Source organism: Hesperophylax consimilis, chromosome 12, assembly GCF_061612785.1.
Source record: "Hesperophylax consimilis isolate HC1 chromosome 12, BYU_Hcon_1.0, whole genome shotgun sequence".
In the NCBI taxonomy this organism is placed as follows: Eukaryota; Metazoa; Arthropoda; class Insecta; order Trichoptera; family Limnephilidae; genus Hesperophylax; species Hesperophylax consimilis.
In genome coordinates this window covers 29,356,982-29,373,793 of record NC_142847.1, presented here as the reverse complement: position 1 = coordinate 29,373,793, position 16,812 = coordinate 29,356,982, and the positions used below count along the sequence as shown (strand labels likewise).

The following is a 16,812-nucleotide window of genomic DNA, read 5'->3' as shown; positions in this document are numbered from 1 at the left end:
CACTTCACATGATTGAAAAACGCGTTAGATAGATGGTTAAATCAATTAAAAAAGCATTGTTGTGTAAATATGTGATAAACATTGAATAAAATAAACAAATGGATTCTAGAACAATCTATTTCATGCTTATGCAACAATCTATCAACAATGTAACAATCTTTTTCATGCGGCGGAATTTAGACATTCTTTGGTAAAATAGGAAAGCATTATTTCAGCTTTATACCAATGATAACTGTTATATGCGGGAATGTTTGAAAAAAATAAATAAAATGTTTTTCACAAAAGGTAAAGAAAAATGGCATATTTTGCCGTGCAATCACTCAAGACGTTTTGCAAAACTTGGCATAATATGCCGAAAATCACTTGAGTGGGTATAAAAAATACATTTGAGTTGTTACACCAATGTCAAAATATCTATATTGTATAACATAAGCATCATACCTTATAAAGCTAAGGACGGGTTGTTTCGGAGAATTTGAACAATTCATCAAATTTCAACGTTCATTTTCGGGTTCTGTGAAAGACTTATTCAAGTTCTGTTTTTATATCATTGTAGGCTAGTCGTTTGACAAAACTGAAAAAAAACAGAACTTGAAAAAATCTTTCACAGAACTTGAAAATGAACGTTGAAATTTGATGAATTGTTCAGATTCTACGAAACAACCCGTCCTAAGAATATTTCGACTAATAAAAGTAGCTACATAATAATTAATTTGAATTATTTCGATTCACAATTTTAATTAATAAAAGTCATTAAATTTAATTTGAATTTACTAAATATTGGAAAACGGACCTTTTTCATTTTTACGATTAATAATAACACTAGCAATTTGATTTCGCGGTTACTGCAAACCTATCAGCTTCACTGAGTATTGGGTTTCTATTTAGTTCATAAAAGGTTAAGGTTGTTCCTTTTCATTGCTTCCGCGGAATGGCAAGTAATCTTTGCTATTTAAAAAGTACCTAACCCCTCAGGCTAATTTGTTCGGTTTCGGGAACAAACAGCCATCATCCATATCACCATCAATTATCAATTTGTTCGCTTTTGGGAACAGCTCATAAAGTGTATAGAAATAGTTGTGTCTCCATTTCTCTCATGGTGAGAAATATGATTTAAGAAGCTGGACTTTGCGTAAGACGCGGATCATTTAGGTATTTCACCCTGATTATCTCTATCCCGCTCCATGCCTAGACTGGTAAAATGGGGGAAAGGGACAACCGCAGCAAACTAAAGAAATTTCGCTGAGAAGGCTCAAGGGGGAAAACAATTTTCTATATCAAAACGTTCACGAAACTGTAATTTGTAATGATCTGCCTTTTCTACTTCAAACTTTTCCTTCTCTTCTTTCTACGATAAATTTTCCTTAAGTCCCGTAGGTAACTTTTCCATAAGGCTTTGGTTATATATATATCCGGGGAGGGCAGGTCCTCCCTGCCGTCTTTTCTTTATTACACACCCCTTCAAGTGTGTACATCCTAGTTTGTCTACGTGACGTACGACCTTGAACGTACTCATTTCACGTGACGGTTCAGTATAAAAAGGCTTCACCGAACGTTGTGTTGGTTTTTTGTTTCTCGGTTTAGAAACCTAGTTATCTATGTATGTGTGGTATCCCTTGGTTCTTTTGAGATAGAGTGAGTTGAATCCATTACCGCTGTGTTTTAAAACCATTTTATAAACCTTATCTTCTAAGTCGCCTGCTCCCCCCCCCACTAGCTACTCGATTCTACCTATCGTAGGGTAATGTGAATATAATAAAGTGTTAGATTTTATATATGTGATATACATACGATAAATTTATGGTGTTAGTTGTCGGCGCCATCCATGTATATATTTTAGGAGGGGAAGGAGAGGAAAGGAAATGAATTTTTTTCAAGCTAAGATTGACTCCTCCTCTTACCAAACAAAACTGATGGATGATAATTTGAGCAAGGCGATCGATATCTGCGTGTCTGGATATCACAACCGGCCGGGTCTCCCCTTGTTCCAAATCGGCAACCGTCACGCCAGAATAAAGAAAACCAGGTCTCATCACCAATTTCAGAATTGCCCCAATCTCATACACCTCCAGGAAAATCTACTTTACTGAGTGTAGAAGGGGAAAACCATGACATCCCTTGTCACGAATCTAGTCGCGAAAATGTGACACGCAAGGTCCTAAGTTACGTGCCACCTCTAGAAAACGTTGTAACTCCCACGCCGTCGGAGATTTACATCCCTTTCTAGGTCAATACATAGATAACACACGACGATCTTGTCGACATTTAGCCTGCTTTTTAACGATAGGTTGTGTGCCTACCCATTCAGCCAATTATCATGTGAGATATATGTAAGGTCTACTCGTAATGCCAAATTTAGGATGAGGACTGTCTGTATTTTAATATTCGGTTCTAGTAATTATTTTATGAGGTTACTAGCATCCTCGTGTATTAGGTATGGGTAACTCCTACTGAATACCTATCCTCTCAGGTAGGTATAAACGGATAATTGGTTTGATTTTTGCATTTAATTTAAAGAGGCTGCCTACCTCTCGAAAGGTACCTGTTGAGAAAAGTTGTTCGGTTGGTAGTTTTATTTCGGAGATTACCATCTCCCTCTTTTGCCTCTAGATATGTTTTTGTGCATCCCAATTCGTAACTTAGAAAGTCAAACAATAGATGAAAAGTATTAAATTAGAAAGTCAAATAACAGAAGAAAAGTTTTCATTTTGTTCCGTCTGGTTGCATCCGATCGCTTTCAATTCGGGAGGTCATACGCTAGCAAAACTTCCCCTTTGACTGACTGTACACCGCGCCTCTCAGCCTATATGTGAAAAGGTCATTGGCCTGTCTCTCACTCACAGCTGATTGACAATCCGTCTAGGGTATTCCTTTTAATGATAACATTATTTGGGCGGCAGGTGTCGTAAACTTAGTTCCTGTACCTCGGTTGTATCCGTCTTTTAAAAGGGGTCCTCTGGAATTTAATAAATAATATAAAAACTCACCCAGTTAGTCACCTCTCATTCTCAGCGTGAAGCTTACCTGGTTACACTATATAGCTAAATCACTTTAATTTTCGGTCTCCTCCCTACCGGCATTCCATTACATTAATCATTTTCTCCTTTTAAGTCCTTGTAATTTGTTCCATTTTGGTCCCCTCCCTACGACTTTAAAAGGGTAATTAAATATTCCTGTAAATAAAATTGTACCTCCCTAATCTGTCAGGATTCGAACCCACAGTTAATGATATATTTGTTTCTCTGGTTTTCGGTCTCCGTGGATAAATGCCATCTCGCCAAATCAATAACCTACCCCGATTAAACACTTCCCGCCTTTAAGTACGTTCACTCTGTTTTAAAAACGCAATCATTATTTTTATTATTTTCATGTTTTTAAGACAAGCAATCTAGTTCGAACTGTATACGAAATCACGTTTAAATCAACACAACTTTATAACACAATCGCGATTGCACAACACCTGGCGCCCCTGAGGTGGGTTTTTACAAAACGGCGCTCTACAAATTATCCAATTATTATTATTGTCATTATTATTAATTGTTTTCTCACTGAGTCCAACCACTTTCACTTCACACAAAAACCGTTCCAATAATATTTCACTTTAATTCAAAAACCAACAAAGCTTTCTAACGCCATCTGAATTCACTAATTCACTGCAATTTCAAACAACACTTCTCATTTGTATCTTTTTCACGGAGCTGTCAACGTACTCAAGTTCAAAACCTCACTGCCTGTACCTGCGCCCTGTCCCGTGTGAATGTGTTTACTCCAGGCCTGTCTGTCAATAAATCTTCCGTCGTTGTCTGAACAAAAAAAATTTTTTTGAGCACGTTCGTTTATTATTTATCGTTTATTTTATGTGAGTGTCCAAAACATCACAAATTTTAAAACCAAAATATATTTTCGAAAGCAGCAGCTACATCTGTATGTTTTTATAATTTTGTTATTATTTATTAGAATTGTGTTAGCTGCACCTTTTAATTGAACAATATATTCCGCTAAATTACATATATTTGACAGTACATGTTTAAGGTAATACGAAATGTACCGAATATATAAAAACATACAGACATAGCTTTTATCGTCTAGAAAGCAATATAAGAAAATATTCATTTTGAGTAAGTTTTGATGCATACAAATGTTTTTTTCCTGGGCGTCCATTTTATATGGGCCGAAGAGCGCAGTCTATCATCTTAAACGGTGTTAGAAAGAGAAAATACCAAGCTTCATATTTATATTTAGAACCTAACCACAAAATAATTGAAGTGTTCACCTTCTTGAAACACAGGTTCCGACCGCACTTTGAGAAAAAAATTTGAAACTTTGTGAATTTTTATATTTTTTTTTTATAACGATTATAAAGTGAGGTGGCAGTGATGTTCAAAATACATTTGTCTAATAAAACATATTTTTTCGTTATCAATAATTTTAGTTCAGTTTTTAGACTTTTTTTTTGGGTGTTTGATTTCTAAATTTAAATATTTCTAAAATTGTACGTTTATTTCTGCCTGTACAATTTGAAAGCTTATTTTAACCAGTGGCGGCTCGTGACTTTTGGGTGTATTAGGGTGCTAATATAACAAAAAAATGACATTATTGATGTTGTCGCTGAAATTTTTTTATTTTTTTTTCGAAAATTCGGTTTTTTTGTATAAAAAATTTCAGAGGTCCGTGCGGTGCACGGCCAAACTGAAATCTCCTGAAAATCTTCTTGCAAAAAATCTAATTAAAAAAATATATCGTTTTGGATTACACGACATCAAGAATGTCGAATTTTTCAAACTTAGCACTCTAATTACATTTAAAAGTCACCTCTGATTTTAACACCTTTCAAACACAATTTTTAGTTTTTGGATACGTTTAGAAATATTGCATTTATTTGTAGAATTTTATTGAGAACGGAAATTCGTTCAAATTTTCTGACTTTCTGACAGCTGGTTAAAGAAAAATAACCATGAATATGTCAGAGACCTGAAGTGTTAAATATCTATGTTATTTGGAAACTGTCAAATTGAAATATTGTTTTACCTACTTAAATATTTTGCAACGATGCGATGTGAGTTATTTGTGTTGGCCATTTCCTTCCAGGTCAATGGTAAAATTAATTTTGCTGATGTTCGCCACATTCAATGAATATTTACCTTTCCCTACGATCCCTATATCTCACTGTCTCACTATCTCGGAAGATTTTTGTTTAAAGGAAGGTATCGAATGATGTGGTCATGTTGTTTAGGGTGGCCCTTCAGAAGAGAGCAGACAACTGGAGGGGCAGTTGGCCGACGCACTTCGAGGGGAGGGGCGGGTGGCCAGAGGGCTGTTGCAGGCCCCACCTCCTCCCATGCACCTGCCCGACTTCTACTGTCAACACACCACTCTGGCCATGAACAAAGAGAGAAGAAAACAGGTAATAATTAAAAAATATATTTTATTATTTATATTTTGCCTAAGATATTCACGGTCCTCCTGAATAGAAATTCCTGTTCGGAGGCGGACTGTAGGTAGTTTGCTGGTGTTATTTCATAATTTTTATGATTTTCTCATATTCATGTTTGTAGATCCCATCTTCATGCTTGTTGATATCCTTATCTTCATGTTCGTTGACTGTGTTAATTTCCCCATCTTCTAATATGTTGACTGTGTTTGTTGATTTCCCCATGTTCATGTTTGAGGACTGAGTATATTTTTTCCTCATTATCATGTTTTTTGACTGTAGGTTGTTATGCTGATGTTACTTTACATTTTTTTTATCATTTCATCGTCTTCTTGTTTGTAGCTTCATGTTTATTGATTTCCACATCGTTATATTTTTAGATCTCATCTTTACGTTTGACGATTTCCTCATCTTCATGTTAGTAGACCTCGACTTGTTGTGTTGGAATTATGTATTATTATTTTCTATTTAGTTTAGTAGATAATGTAAGTGTATAGGGTTGACATTAAGACAATTACAAAATAATTAAAAAAAAAAAAAATATATATATATATATACTAACCGTTCAATAAGGTGTACAACAATATGTTATTTCAAACAATCTGCATAGCGATATGTAATATATTTTTGTGTGTTAATTAATACCTCCATAATCGAGAGGCCTTAATCAAATTTTTTTATGATTACCTCATCTTCATGATGATGTTTTAAAACTTATTTATCTATTTAGAATTTTAAGTTTAATTTGGTAGATAATTGTATAATTTCGTTACAATTAATTAATGGTTTTAGATCTACGTTGGTTTTGATATAAAGAATGTTAAGTTTTTGGTAATATATATTATCTTTATTCTCGATTGCTTATAACTCAGTATTCCAAACAAAGTATTCGAGTCCTCAGAAGAATAAATGATTAAATTCCAGGCCATCCTGCGCTGCGTCCAACTTATTAAGACAGACATGGAACGCGAGAGGAAGTCCAAGCAGGCTCTTCAGCAGTTGTCCAGGGCCATCACCACAACGCCCAACTTCGGCGGGAACGAGTCGCAGCAGAACGTCTCCGAGAAATTATACCATGTAATTTTTTTTATAAGAATGACATACCTACCTAACTAACATCATGGGCTAGAAATAACTCAATAATTTTTTTTAATCTCCCACCAAAATCATACTAAGCCCGCTTCCTCACGGGTCGGTAAGGAATCGGTATAAACCAGATGCAGTACGAATGCGGGCAATGGAAGTACGCAATACGGCATCCATACCGCACCAAAACCATGGACGGGCGCCAATAGAAATACATATATGGAACGGAGCGCTTTCGTCGTTCCTTCTTATTGCACTCGGTTTATGTTGATTTCTTACCGGCCCATGAGGGAGCCGCCAAAGTGAAAATACTGCTCACTGCTAGACTTGGTGAGGATCATTTAATACCGGTCTTAGTACAACACTAATCTAAATTTATACTTTACCTACAGCAGAAAATCCACGTGTGTTTTTAAAACAATCAAAAAAATTCACGATCGGTCAGCTCTGGCATCATGAAATTTGAACATATTTGTCTTATGGAGTTTCCGGGTTAACAGTCTTAATCTACACGGAAATAAAGCCTCGTAACAGAACATTAGCAGGTCGAGTGGTAAGACTCTCCGCAAGCAAATCGAAGGTCGCGGGTTCAGATCCTGATATGCACAAAAAAAAGTTATTCTATGAATTTGTATTATTTCACAATTTATTAATTAAAAATAATATAAAGTATAATTGTGGCACATTCCAGTGTAGAAGATACTCTCAATATCGCCCTGTTGTAAGACAACCATTCAGAATTGAAACATTATTTAAATGGCTTTAGCCGTGTTTGGTGACCATATCTGAATAGCTAGGTCTCCATCTTCCACCTCTCCATCTCCTTCCTCTCCTCGCTACCTTCAGCCTCACAACATAACTCAATTGGGGATGCCATAGTTTCACTGACTCCAGACGGTTGGAAGTAGTTGGGACTCTTGTGCGGCATTTATATATAAAAAATGGACATTCATCAGAACGTTAAGCTTTGACTTTTCAGCCCATAATATTGTTTTTTTTTTCCGGGGTATGTTTCTTAGAAATTCCCATTAATAAAAAACAAACTAAGTGCCTACGTCAAATTAATGGAAAAAAACACTTAAAACGTAATGTCATTCAGTAGCCACGAAGGAAATAATTCAACTATTGATTTTCCAAAAAAAAAAAAAATTCTAAAGAAATTTTTTTTTTTTTGAAATTGTTGATAGTTAAAATTCTAAGAATGAAACCGATGGAATCATTTGTAAAGTTCAACACTAAAAAAGGAATGCTAACATCACAAAAGCTGCGGTTGGGTGAAAAAAGACTGAAATAAATATATATTTAAAATTAAATTTTCAGATGAGGTCCCTTCTGACATACCTTGAAGGCGCCAGGGTGCAGGCCACAGGAGCCCTCCTGGCCCTGGGGGGAAGGGCGCAACCCCCGCACCCCCTTACACCGCACCTCAGCCTGCACAGGGACAGGAGGGGGCTTCAACAGACCATACTCACTGTAAGTAATGTAATAAAAATGTTTGTATTTCTGTCCTATTATGTAAAACTAGGTAGTTAGTCTAAATTCTTTACATATCAGTTCCAATTTTTTAAATTTCAATAATAATAATTTCCTGTTAAATTATAGTATGCAATTTATCGTTTGTCTGAATTCTTCACTCAATCAATTCCAATTTTGAAAATGACACTTAAATTTAAAGCAAATCCTTGTTCCAAAGTTCATTAAATCAAAGTTAAGTAGGACACACGCACAACCGAAATTAGTATTTTCAAAATATAATATTTTGAATTGTCCCCTGTTAAATTTTCGATTTTTTATTTTTTTTAAATTGTCCCCTGTTGATTTAGTATATGCGCAGTGTCTGAAATATCGTCATACAAGCGGAAATTAATTGACTCTATATCATATTTGGATACAATTTTGACGTAGTACTTTTCTTGATTTGAGCATTCATTTTCGAGTAAATCGAGTTCCAAGTTGGAATTTTTTAGGTCAAATTAGGAAAAAATCGGTCGGTAGTGGGTTAAAATGCGTCGAAGCGTAAGGTGGGCAACACATTATGCTATACGCATTATGGCTTAGCCTATTTCAGAATATCGGTCGCATATATACACTACCAAATGTATGGCGAGCGATATGCTGCAATAGGCCAAGCCACGAAAATATAGCGCGGTCTGTCACAGGCGCTAAGCCGGCTCCAATTTTTACGCTTTAGTTGCCGAAAAAATTTAAAAAAAGGATAGTAAATAAAAATAAGTTTAATTATTGAAGACAATATTAGCGATTTCTAAACGAAAATCTGAAACAGAAAAGGATACGGTCACATCTAGGACTCGAACCCAGGACCCTTGTCTTTCCGGGACGCCGCTCTACCACTGAGCTAATGGGATCCTATCCCCCTCGGTCACTTTTAACAGTATCATACTTCGAATAAGAACTACCAACATTGTCTTCATTTTTTTCACCTCACATTTTTATTGGCAACTATCTTTATGTATGATCGCTATTTTTAGGCTCTTTCTATGTGAATTCGATAGATTCATCAGTTTCCCGCTTGTACTACGATTTTCTGGACACCGTGTACATGTACATAGATAAAGGTATCCCTGTTTTAATTGACTAGGCGGATAATTTGTGTATAAGGCAGAGTTGACTTTACTTATTACCAAGGCGTAGGTATAGTTAATCCTGGCTTAAGACCAGTTTAAAAATACCAATGCTGAACCGACGAGTAAAAATTTAATACCTAAGTAAGATAGCAAGAGTTGATTTGCATTGCGCAAATTATAAGTTGCTGCTATGTGCACTTTAAACATGTGCGGAGTTTCCAAAACGAACAAAAAATACTTAGTAGATATGGAATTATGTTTTAATATTTATAAATTACATAATTTGTCTTTTAGATTAAGATAATGTATGACACTAATTTTAATTAAATTTCGTTTATAAAAATAATGACTAATTAACTCACATTGATAATTCTAGATTACAAAGACATGGATTTTTTTATGAGAATCAATGACTGTTCTTTTATCTTTTTTATTTGTGTTGTAAATCAGCATTTTTGTAACTTACATAATACACTCTAATAAAGCTAATAAGCCTGTAACATACATATCTCACCACATCATGAACCTAGGGTCATGCAATTTATACATACCTACTAACTAGTCCAGAGGCGTGCATTCCATTTAGTCACAAACAGTGCCTAGTGCCTACCCTACCTTACTCACATAAAAATAACAAATTTATGAAATGACTGCAAGAATTCAAACTATGCTTACAAAAATACGCGCGAAGTTCCTGCTACGAATTGCAGCACTTCGCGCGCCTCCACAGCCACCCTACTGATGTGTCAAAAGCAGGAACTAAATATGTAAAATAATATTTAAAAAAAAAATACAGTGTGTGGCAAGCCTACGCACGACGGAAGTGAAACTTTTAGTATTCTTCTCTCTCTCTTTTCATTTCATTCTCTCTTTTTTTTCTGTCTATTGACATATTTATAAGTAGCATGTGATAAAAAAAATTAAAAGTTATAAAAATATGGGATTCGAACCCGGGTTCTGCATATCGAGTGTCGAACGCTCTGCCTCTAGACCGCGAGGAGAGGTATCTCGAGCGACGAGAACCGCGTATACAACGTGTACTCCTCAATTGACTTGTCCCGCGCAAATTTTCGTTTTCAAACACGGCAAATAAATAATATCACATAACGTCTCGTTAACGCTTTATATAGGGTCGAATCGAAGATATATCGGCAGTGTGAAGTCATATCTGTCGTTTTTCAAAATATTTCCGTAAATTTGTCCGTTTTGGAAAAGATCTATCGTGTTTTAACAGTCTCATACCCGTATGGAGTCTAAATTTGAATAACATTTCACAATTTTGAAAAACTCACTTACGGCTGTGTTTTTTACTAAAAAAACTTGTCACGCACGTCTGCGAGGGTAATTAGCCGCGTTTTCGGCCTTGATTAGTAATTTGAATGATTCAAAATAAAAATAATTAATCAAAATATCGAGCGACTCTACCGGCTCGATTTGTAAGCTATATTTCGACCAAAATATCATATAGGTACCGACCTTTACTTCTAGCCAATTACTCGAGTGAACACCTGCCGGTCTAGAGTCTCACTAAATGGATTTAGACATTTCGGGAGACTCTCGGTTAAAATTAACAAATTTATGTAATTTTTTACTACATTATTACAAATCATGTAGATATCTTCTTATATGTATGCCTGACAAAGTCGCAGCACGAGAGAATTTTATCACTTTTCCTCGTATTAAAAAAATTCCAAAAAGAAAAAAAAATTAGTTAAAGCGGGGATCGAACCTCGGTTCTTTACGACGACAGTCGGGCGCTCTGCCTCTAGACCGCGAAGCTGAGTTTGGAGAGTGACCTAAACTAGGTATATAATATTAGCTAGGCTCATATAGCGAAATGATCACGGTTTTTCGTGACGGTCATGAGTCGGTTTTACTCCGGTCTTCGAAAATGCATGACGCGCGTAAAGAAGTTTCACTTTTCAAGTTTCACAGAAATCTTAACGTTTGCGAAATGCAAACAATACAATTTGGGAGGCGGGTTTGGCTACTGAAAACTTCCACCTCTGTAGTTTTGTAGTAAGATGGTGAATCAATTAATTTGTTATTTTTCCTACTGCTTTCCCTGATTAAAAACTCTGTGCACTCTACTTCCTACTACCTACTATCAATATTTCAGATAATTTAAGCCCTACATAATAAATAAAAATAAAATTAAACTAATTATTATTAGCAATAATTATTCGCGTGAAATAGCCCAACAAATTGGAAAAATCTCCTAGGAAAAAATAAATGAAGCCGCGCCGAAACCTCCAAGATCTAAAAGGTTTTGATTGAACCCGCAGCCTTTTGATTGCCGGTCTGCTGCTCTACCCATTAAGTTACGTGAGCACATAGCTAGAGCAACTGATATAAAATATGATGTTACTTTTCACATTCCTGGTATATCACACCCAGCTGAGGAACTGTAATCTTTTTCCGAATGTAATGATTTGAACCGATTATTGTTGTTTTCAGGTGCCCCCTTGGTTGCGTCAGGAGTTCCGTCCATTATCCGCCCCCCGCAGTAACGCCACGGATTCTCCGCCTCCCACGCCCTCCGTTGCCCGCAGCACGCCCCCGCCCAGCCCAGACTCCACCATTATGTGGGACAGGGATCGGGGGGCGGCGGACGGAGTGTCTGTCTTGCACTACAGTGACATTGGTAGGTATTAAATGAAAGCGGTCATGTTAGGTTAGGTCAAACCACGAACAGGCGGCTGCGCCAATCTCTAAAAAATCTCACACATTCAGAGATATGTAACAAGATAACTAAAATATATAATCAGGCTATAAGAAAATATAATGTTAACTTCACTAATAAATATTTCAAAAATATGTGAAATTCATTTTTGAAATTTTTTTCGGCGCTATTAAAAATATCGGCTACTTCTGTAGGTATATGAGAGTTTAGAAACGAATTTGAATTGACAGTATTATTGCAGTGAAAGATACATTTAGTTCGTGTGACTCTGTTAGGAACATGAAATGAAACCAAATGCAATAATGCAGGGCTGTCATTAAGGGAACTAATGATTTTGAAAAGAAAAATGAGATCAGTTACATCAGTTCTTCTGTCGGACAATTTTATTAATTTTTGATATTTAATTAGACAGTTATAGTTAATGTTATATATAAAATAAAATGGTTGCTACATTGTTGATAGACAGCCTCATGTATACTCAGTTAACTCATCTCATCCCATCTTACTACGCGTATACATACGTACAGTGTACGCTGAAGGCCAACTATCTATTATGACATTTCTTTTAAATGCCCTTATCAATCTTGCAAACGAGGTATGCCAGTTTTTATTCTTGCTGGTGCATTATTTTGCAGCAAATAAAAAATGAATATCCATAAAAGACGCGTTAGATGATGGCCTTATAAATTGATTTTAAACTTTCTCTGTTTCTTCTTTCCAAAGAAGGAGTGATTTCTATCCGACGCGTCGCGATTATATTCTTCTATATATAATAGGAAGCGGATGTTCAAGAGTCATATTTATCTACCTGTTATGACAGGATGTTTTCACAAACATTGTTCATTACACAGATGAAATAATGATAAATAGCAGTTAAAACCCCGCTCCGCGGGGTTTTTGCTGCTGGGCCCTGCGGGCGGCACCTAGTTGGTCTTAGCCCAGTTTAAGTGATGCTAATAACAGTTAACCTACAAAACCCAACCTAACCTAACCTATCATTTTATTTTACATATAAGTACACATCAGATTAATTTTTTTTATTGGGTTGGCAGTGCCTACACTTCCCACAAACAAACGCGTATTATGGGCAAACATCAATTAGTGTTCTGTCAAAATGGTGCGAAATTATTATTTACGTAAATAATATTAAATATCAATATTTAAAAAAAATCGTAAATGCAAAGAGTTGTTGTTTATTGTCATTAAGTTGAATCAAATGTTTGTTTTCTTTTTAAATGCGTATTTAAATGGTAGTTTGGTTGTTTGAATACATGAAATTGTACGTATTTGTTATGGATTATTTCAAATGAAATTTTTCGCTATAATGCCGCCAGAGGTGGGCTCTGTCGGCCAATAGGGAAACTACTCCATCGGCCGGTAAAGGGGGGATTGACATTTTCAAGTAACCCTAGAATGTGTGATATTTTGCTATGGAGGCTATGCGGAATTTACCCGAAACATTAGGTTTGAATTCGACCAATCAGAGGGCCGAAACCGTTCAGAAGCTAGCGTAATAATATCAGATAGTGATTGGACTGTATTCATGAGAGTTAGTTTTATTATTTTATAATATAGAAACAAGCAGTACATTGGTTACTGTGATGAAATAATTTACAGATATTAAATAAATTCAACATATGTTTCCTTTTATGTCTTATATGCAGTATGTATATTTAGTGATTACCAAATAACGTGTATAGTGTATAGGCGTGTTCTTGTTTATGTATGAGTGTGTGTGTATTCTTTATTTTTTATAACAGCGCATGTCAATAACCTAAATTACTTTATTTTTAATAATTATTCCTTCAATCACTTGATATGGTAATATTCAAAATTGCCGCAGAGAGAAAAACAGAATCATAAAAAATGATAAAAAATGTCTGCAGGAGAAAAATGATTATGTCTGATTTGTTAAAATCGTATTAAAAACGAGATTGCATGACGTTTTCCAATATACTTTTGATACCTTCATAATATATCAGAGCACGTGTGCATGCACCTGCGTTTATCCCGATAATGTACATTGACGAAATGCGAAAATATTATTAATTTTTATGGTCACTTGATCCGAAATCGCAATGACACCTTCGTATTTTCCCAAAAGTTTATTAGGAAACATATCAATTATTTCGAGGCCTGCAATCCGTTGTTAACCGGATTACGAATAATTTTAAGAGATTCTTAATAACGCAATATTTTATATCATTAAGTTTTTTGCATGTGTTATCTTCTAAAAACTATTTTATAGACTTTTTAAGTGGCTTTAGAAATAATATACCTAGTAGGTAGTTATAGGTATAGTATCACAGGAAATAGTTGTCATTCTTTATCTCAAAGGTTCTAAGAATAATTGAATGATAATAATATGTATAACGTATTTGTTTAGTTTATCAGTTGACACATAATGTTGTCATAATATTCCATTAAAATCATTTTATAAGTGACTGATCAACATGATTCTATATTGTGATAATACAGTTAGATAATGTTTTTGTAATATCAAAAATAAAGATTTTGAAATTATTTGTGTCGATAAGAATCGTCCGACCTGTTTGATTTTAATCCTGTATCGACCAATCACTGCGTGAGTAAGATGCGCAATTTTGATAATGTTTTTTATTTTTATTTTTCAGATGAAAATCTCTCAGAAACGCCCCCCGTGCGACCCCCACCCCCGATGATTCCAGTTTTCAAAAGCATTTCAGAATTTTCACAAGTTTAAAACAAAAAACAAAACAATACCCACCTAAATAAATTCGAACAAATTAAAAAAAAAAACACTCATATTCTGTTGCAATTTGCATTATATATCTACCGTATGTCATAGGAATGACGTGCGACGGAACTAAGCTTAATATTTATTAGTTTTTATACGGATAAACCAAAATTAAACGCAGAAAACCACATTGGATTAACGTTTGCGAAACTTTAGCGCTTCTACATATGTAAACACACACTTCAACACAATTTGACGATGTAGACTGTAATGCTATGCAAAAATTGGATAAAAAAGGAGAAAGTGCAACACGGCATAGTAACCCAAAAAATAATCAAGAAACTACTCATAATATTATCATAATGAATTCTTTTCGCGTATTTTTCTTGATATTTAGGTTCCAGGGACACAGACGTACACAAATAAAACTTTTTATGCGTTTTTATTGATTGAAAATCAAAGTAAAATGAAAAGTAACTATTTCCGAATTTTTTTAACAAGTTTTAACGTCATTTTTATTCAACTGGGTCTTCTTACCATTTTTTACTTAATTTCTTCATCCCTAAATGAAAAAATTTACGGAAGACAGTTGTCAAGGCGAAGCACTACGAAGCAACACAATTTTGCGATCAATGCATTGCATGTGATTTTGGTTTGAATATTTAATCGCTTACACATTTTTTAGATGTTTTAATTAAATACTACAAGTAGAACACTATCTTGGCCTTTTAAATAAATTAACTATTTTTTGATATGTCTTGTTTATAACAAGACATATATCATAACAAGACATGGGCTTATAGCCCAGGAAAAATAAAGTATCATGCATATAAAAATTGCTTCAAAGTTCAAAAACTTCTATGTATGAACCCCCTTTCCGTTTTGGTTTTATTGTATAATGTGGAAAATTAAATTCTCAATAAACTGACCGTTAAACATTTAAATATTTGTGCCTGAAATTCTCAAAAAAAATTAAACACACTTTTTGGCGATTTTTTTTTCTAAAATAAATATTTCAAAACTGATGGCTGTTGTTAAGTGGGCATTTAAACCTTATCGCCATGCACATGTGTGTTATTTTTAGTAGCCCGATTCCATATGTTACACGACGATCTTAAATTAATTATATTAGTCTTCAGAAAAAAATTATCATGTAAAATATAACGTTAGGTTGTGGGGTTGAAAAAATGATTATGTTACCACAGTATGAATGAATATTTTTTTTGTTGTCATATCCAATTTTGGGGTTAATACTACTGATCGTATAAATAAAAGCTTGTAAAAATCAGTAATTCTTGTTATTTCATTAATTTAGGTTTGAATTCCAAAATAAATTGTATATTCACCCAATAAAAAAATTGTCATTATAATGCTTTTATGTAATTTGTATTGTTAACCATTGTTTTATTATTTTTAATTATAACCAATTCAATGATAATAATATTCTACATATTTTAATTTCAGGTAAATATTTATTAAGTTTACTATCAGTATTTGGACTATGATTTTTTCATTAAAATTATGATGTGAAAAACTGATTTGTTTTTTCAAAAATTAAATTGTTATGACGTATAAAGTTTATAAATAAATGTATAAATATCTACAATAAAAATAAAATGTTCTTTTATTTCAGCCGTGCTGAGGCTGTTTTTCCTAGATGAATGTTTGGTGGTAGAATGTAGTTTACTGTAGGTCAGAAAAAAGCTGTAAATACGCGGCTGTCATCTGTCAAAGTGACAGATCCCATAGAAAGAAATGATATTCCGTGGCAGTCCCCCAATTGATCTGACCCCCTCTAGGAAGATTATAGCGTAGTGTTTTATCTCAACATATAATACGTTTATGCGACGCCCAAATTATGCGCGCATTATAGGGTAATGTGTCTAAGGCTTTACTGTCGAGTACAATGAGTCGTAAAATTGACTAAATAAACTAATTAATTAAGCTACCAGACGAATTCCGAACGTCACTAGCCATACAACTATAAAAAAACGAATATTTATGTTGTCAATATCGCGGCATAAAATATAGATTTTTAAACACCTTTGTAAAAAGTCCGGTTAGTACTAGAGAGCCAAGTGTGACAGTGGGCGCATTTATAATTAATCATTGAATTCAATGTTGACGACTCTCAAACAGAAAAGATTTTGTGGCATCTAAGATATGAACCCAGAATGACAACCTCTTCCTTGCCGGGGAAGTGCTCTGGCCACAGAGCTAATTCGTAACACTTGCTTCATTTTCTTTATGCAAATTTTTCGGCTGCTATCTTTGTCTGATTCCTTCTAACCAAACTTCTAAATTTCTACCA

General features: G+C 34.6%; 1 protein-coding gene across 1 annotated transcript in view; it reads left to right on the top strand.

Annotated features, from left to right (window-relative positions):
- The window catches only part of Nost (Nostrin), a 110,415-nt gene extending 94,407 nt beyond the window's left edge, over positions 1–16,008 (top strand). Inside the window, exons 9-13 of the mRNA XM_089637832.1 lie at positions 5,234–5,404; positions 6,356–6,508; positions 7,838–7,990; positions 11,560–11,746; positions 14,419–16,008. Coding sequence (XP_089493958.1) covers positions 5,234–5,404; positions 6,356–6,508; positions 7,838–7,990; positions 11,560–11,746; positions 14,419–14,507 — 753 coding nt within the window. The 3' untranslated portion in view covers positions 14,508–16,008. The remainder of the gene's footprint in view (positions 1–5,233; positions 5,405–6,355; positions 6,509–7,837; positions 7,991–11,559; positions 11,747–14,418) is intronic.
- Positions 16,009–16,812: the final 804 nt, after the last annotated feature.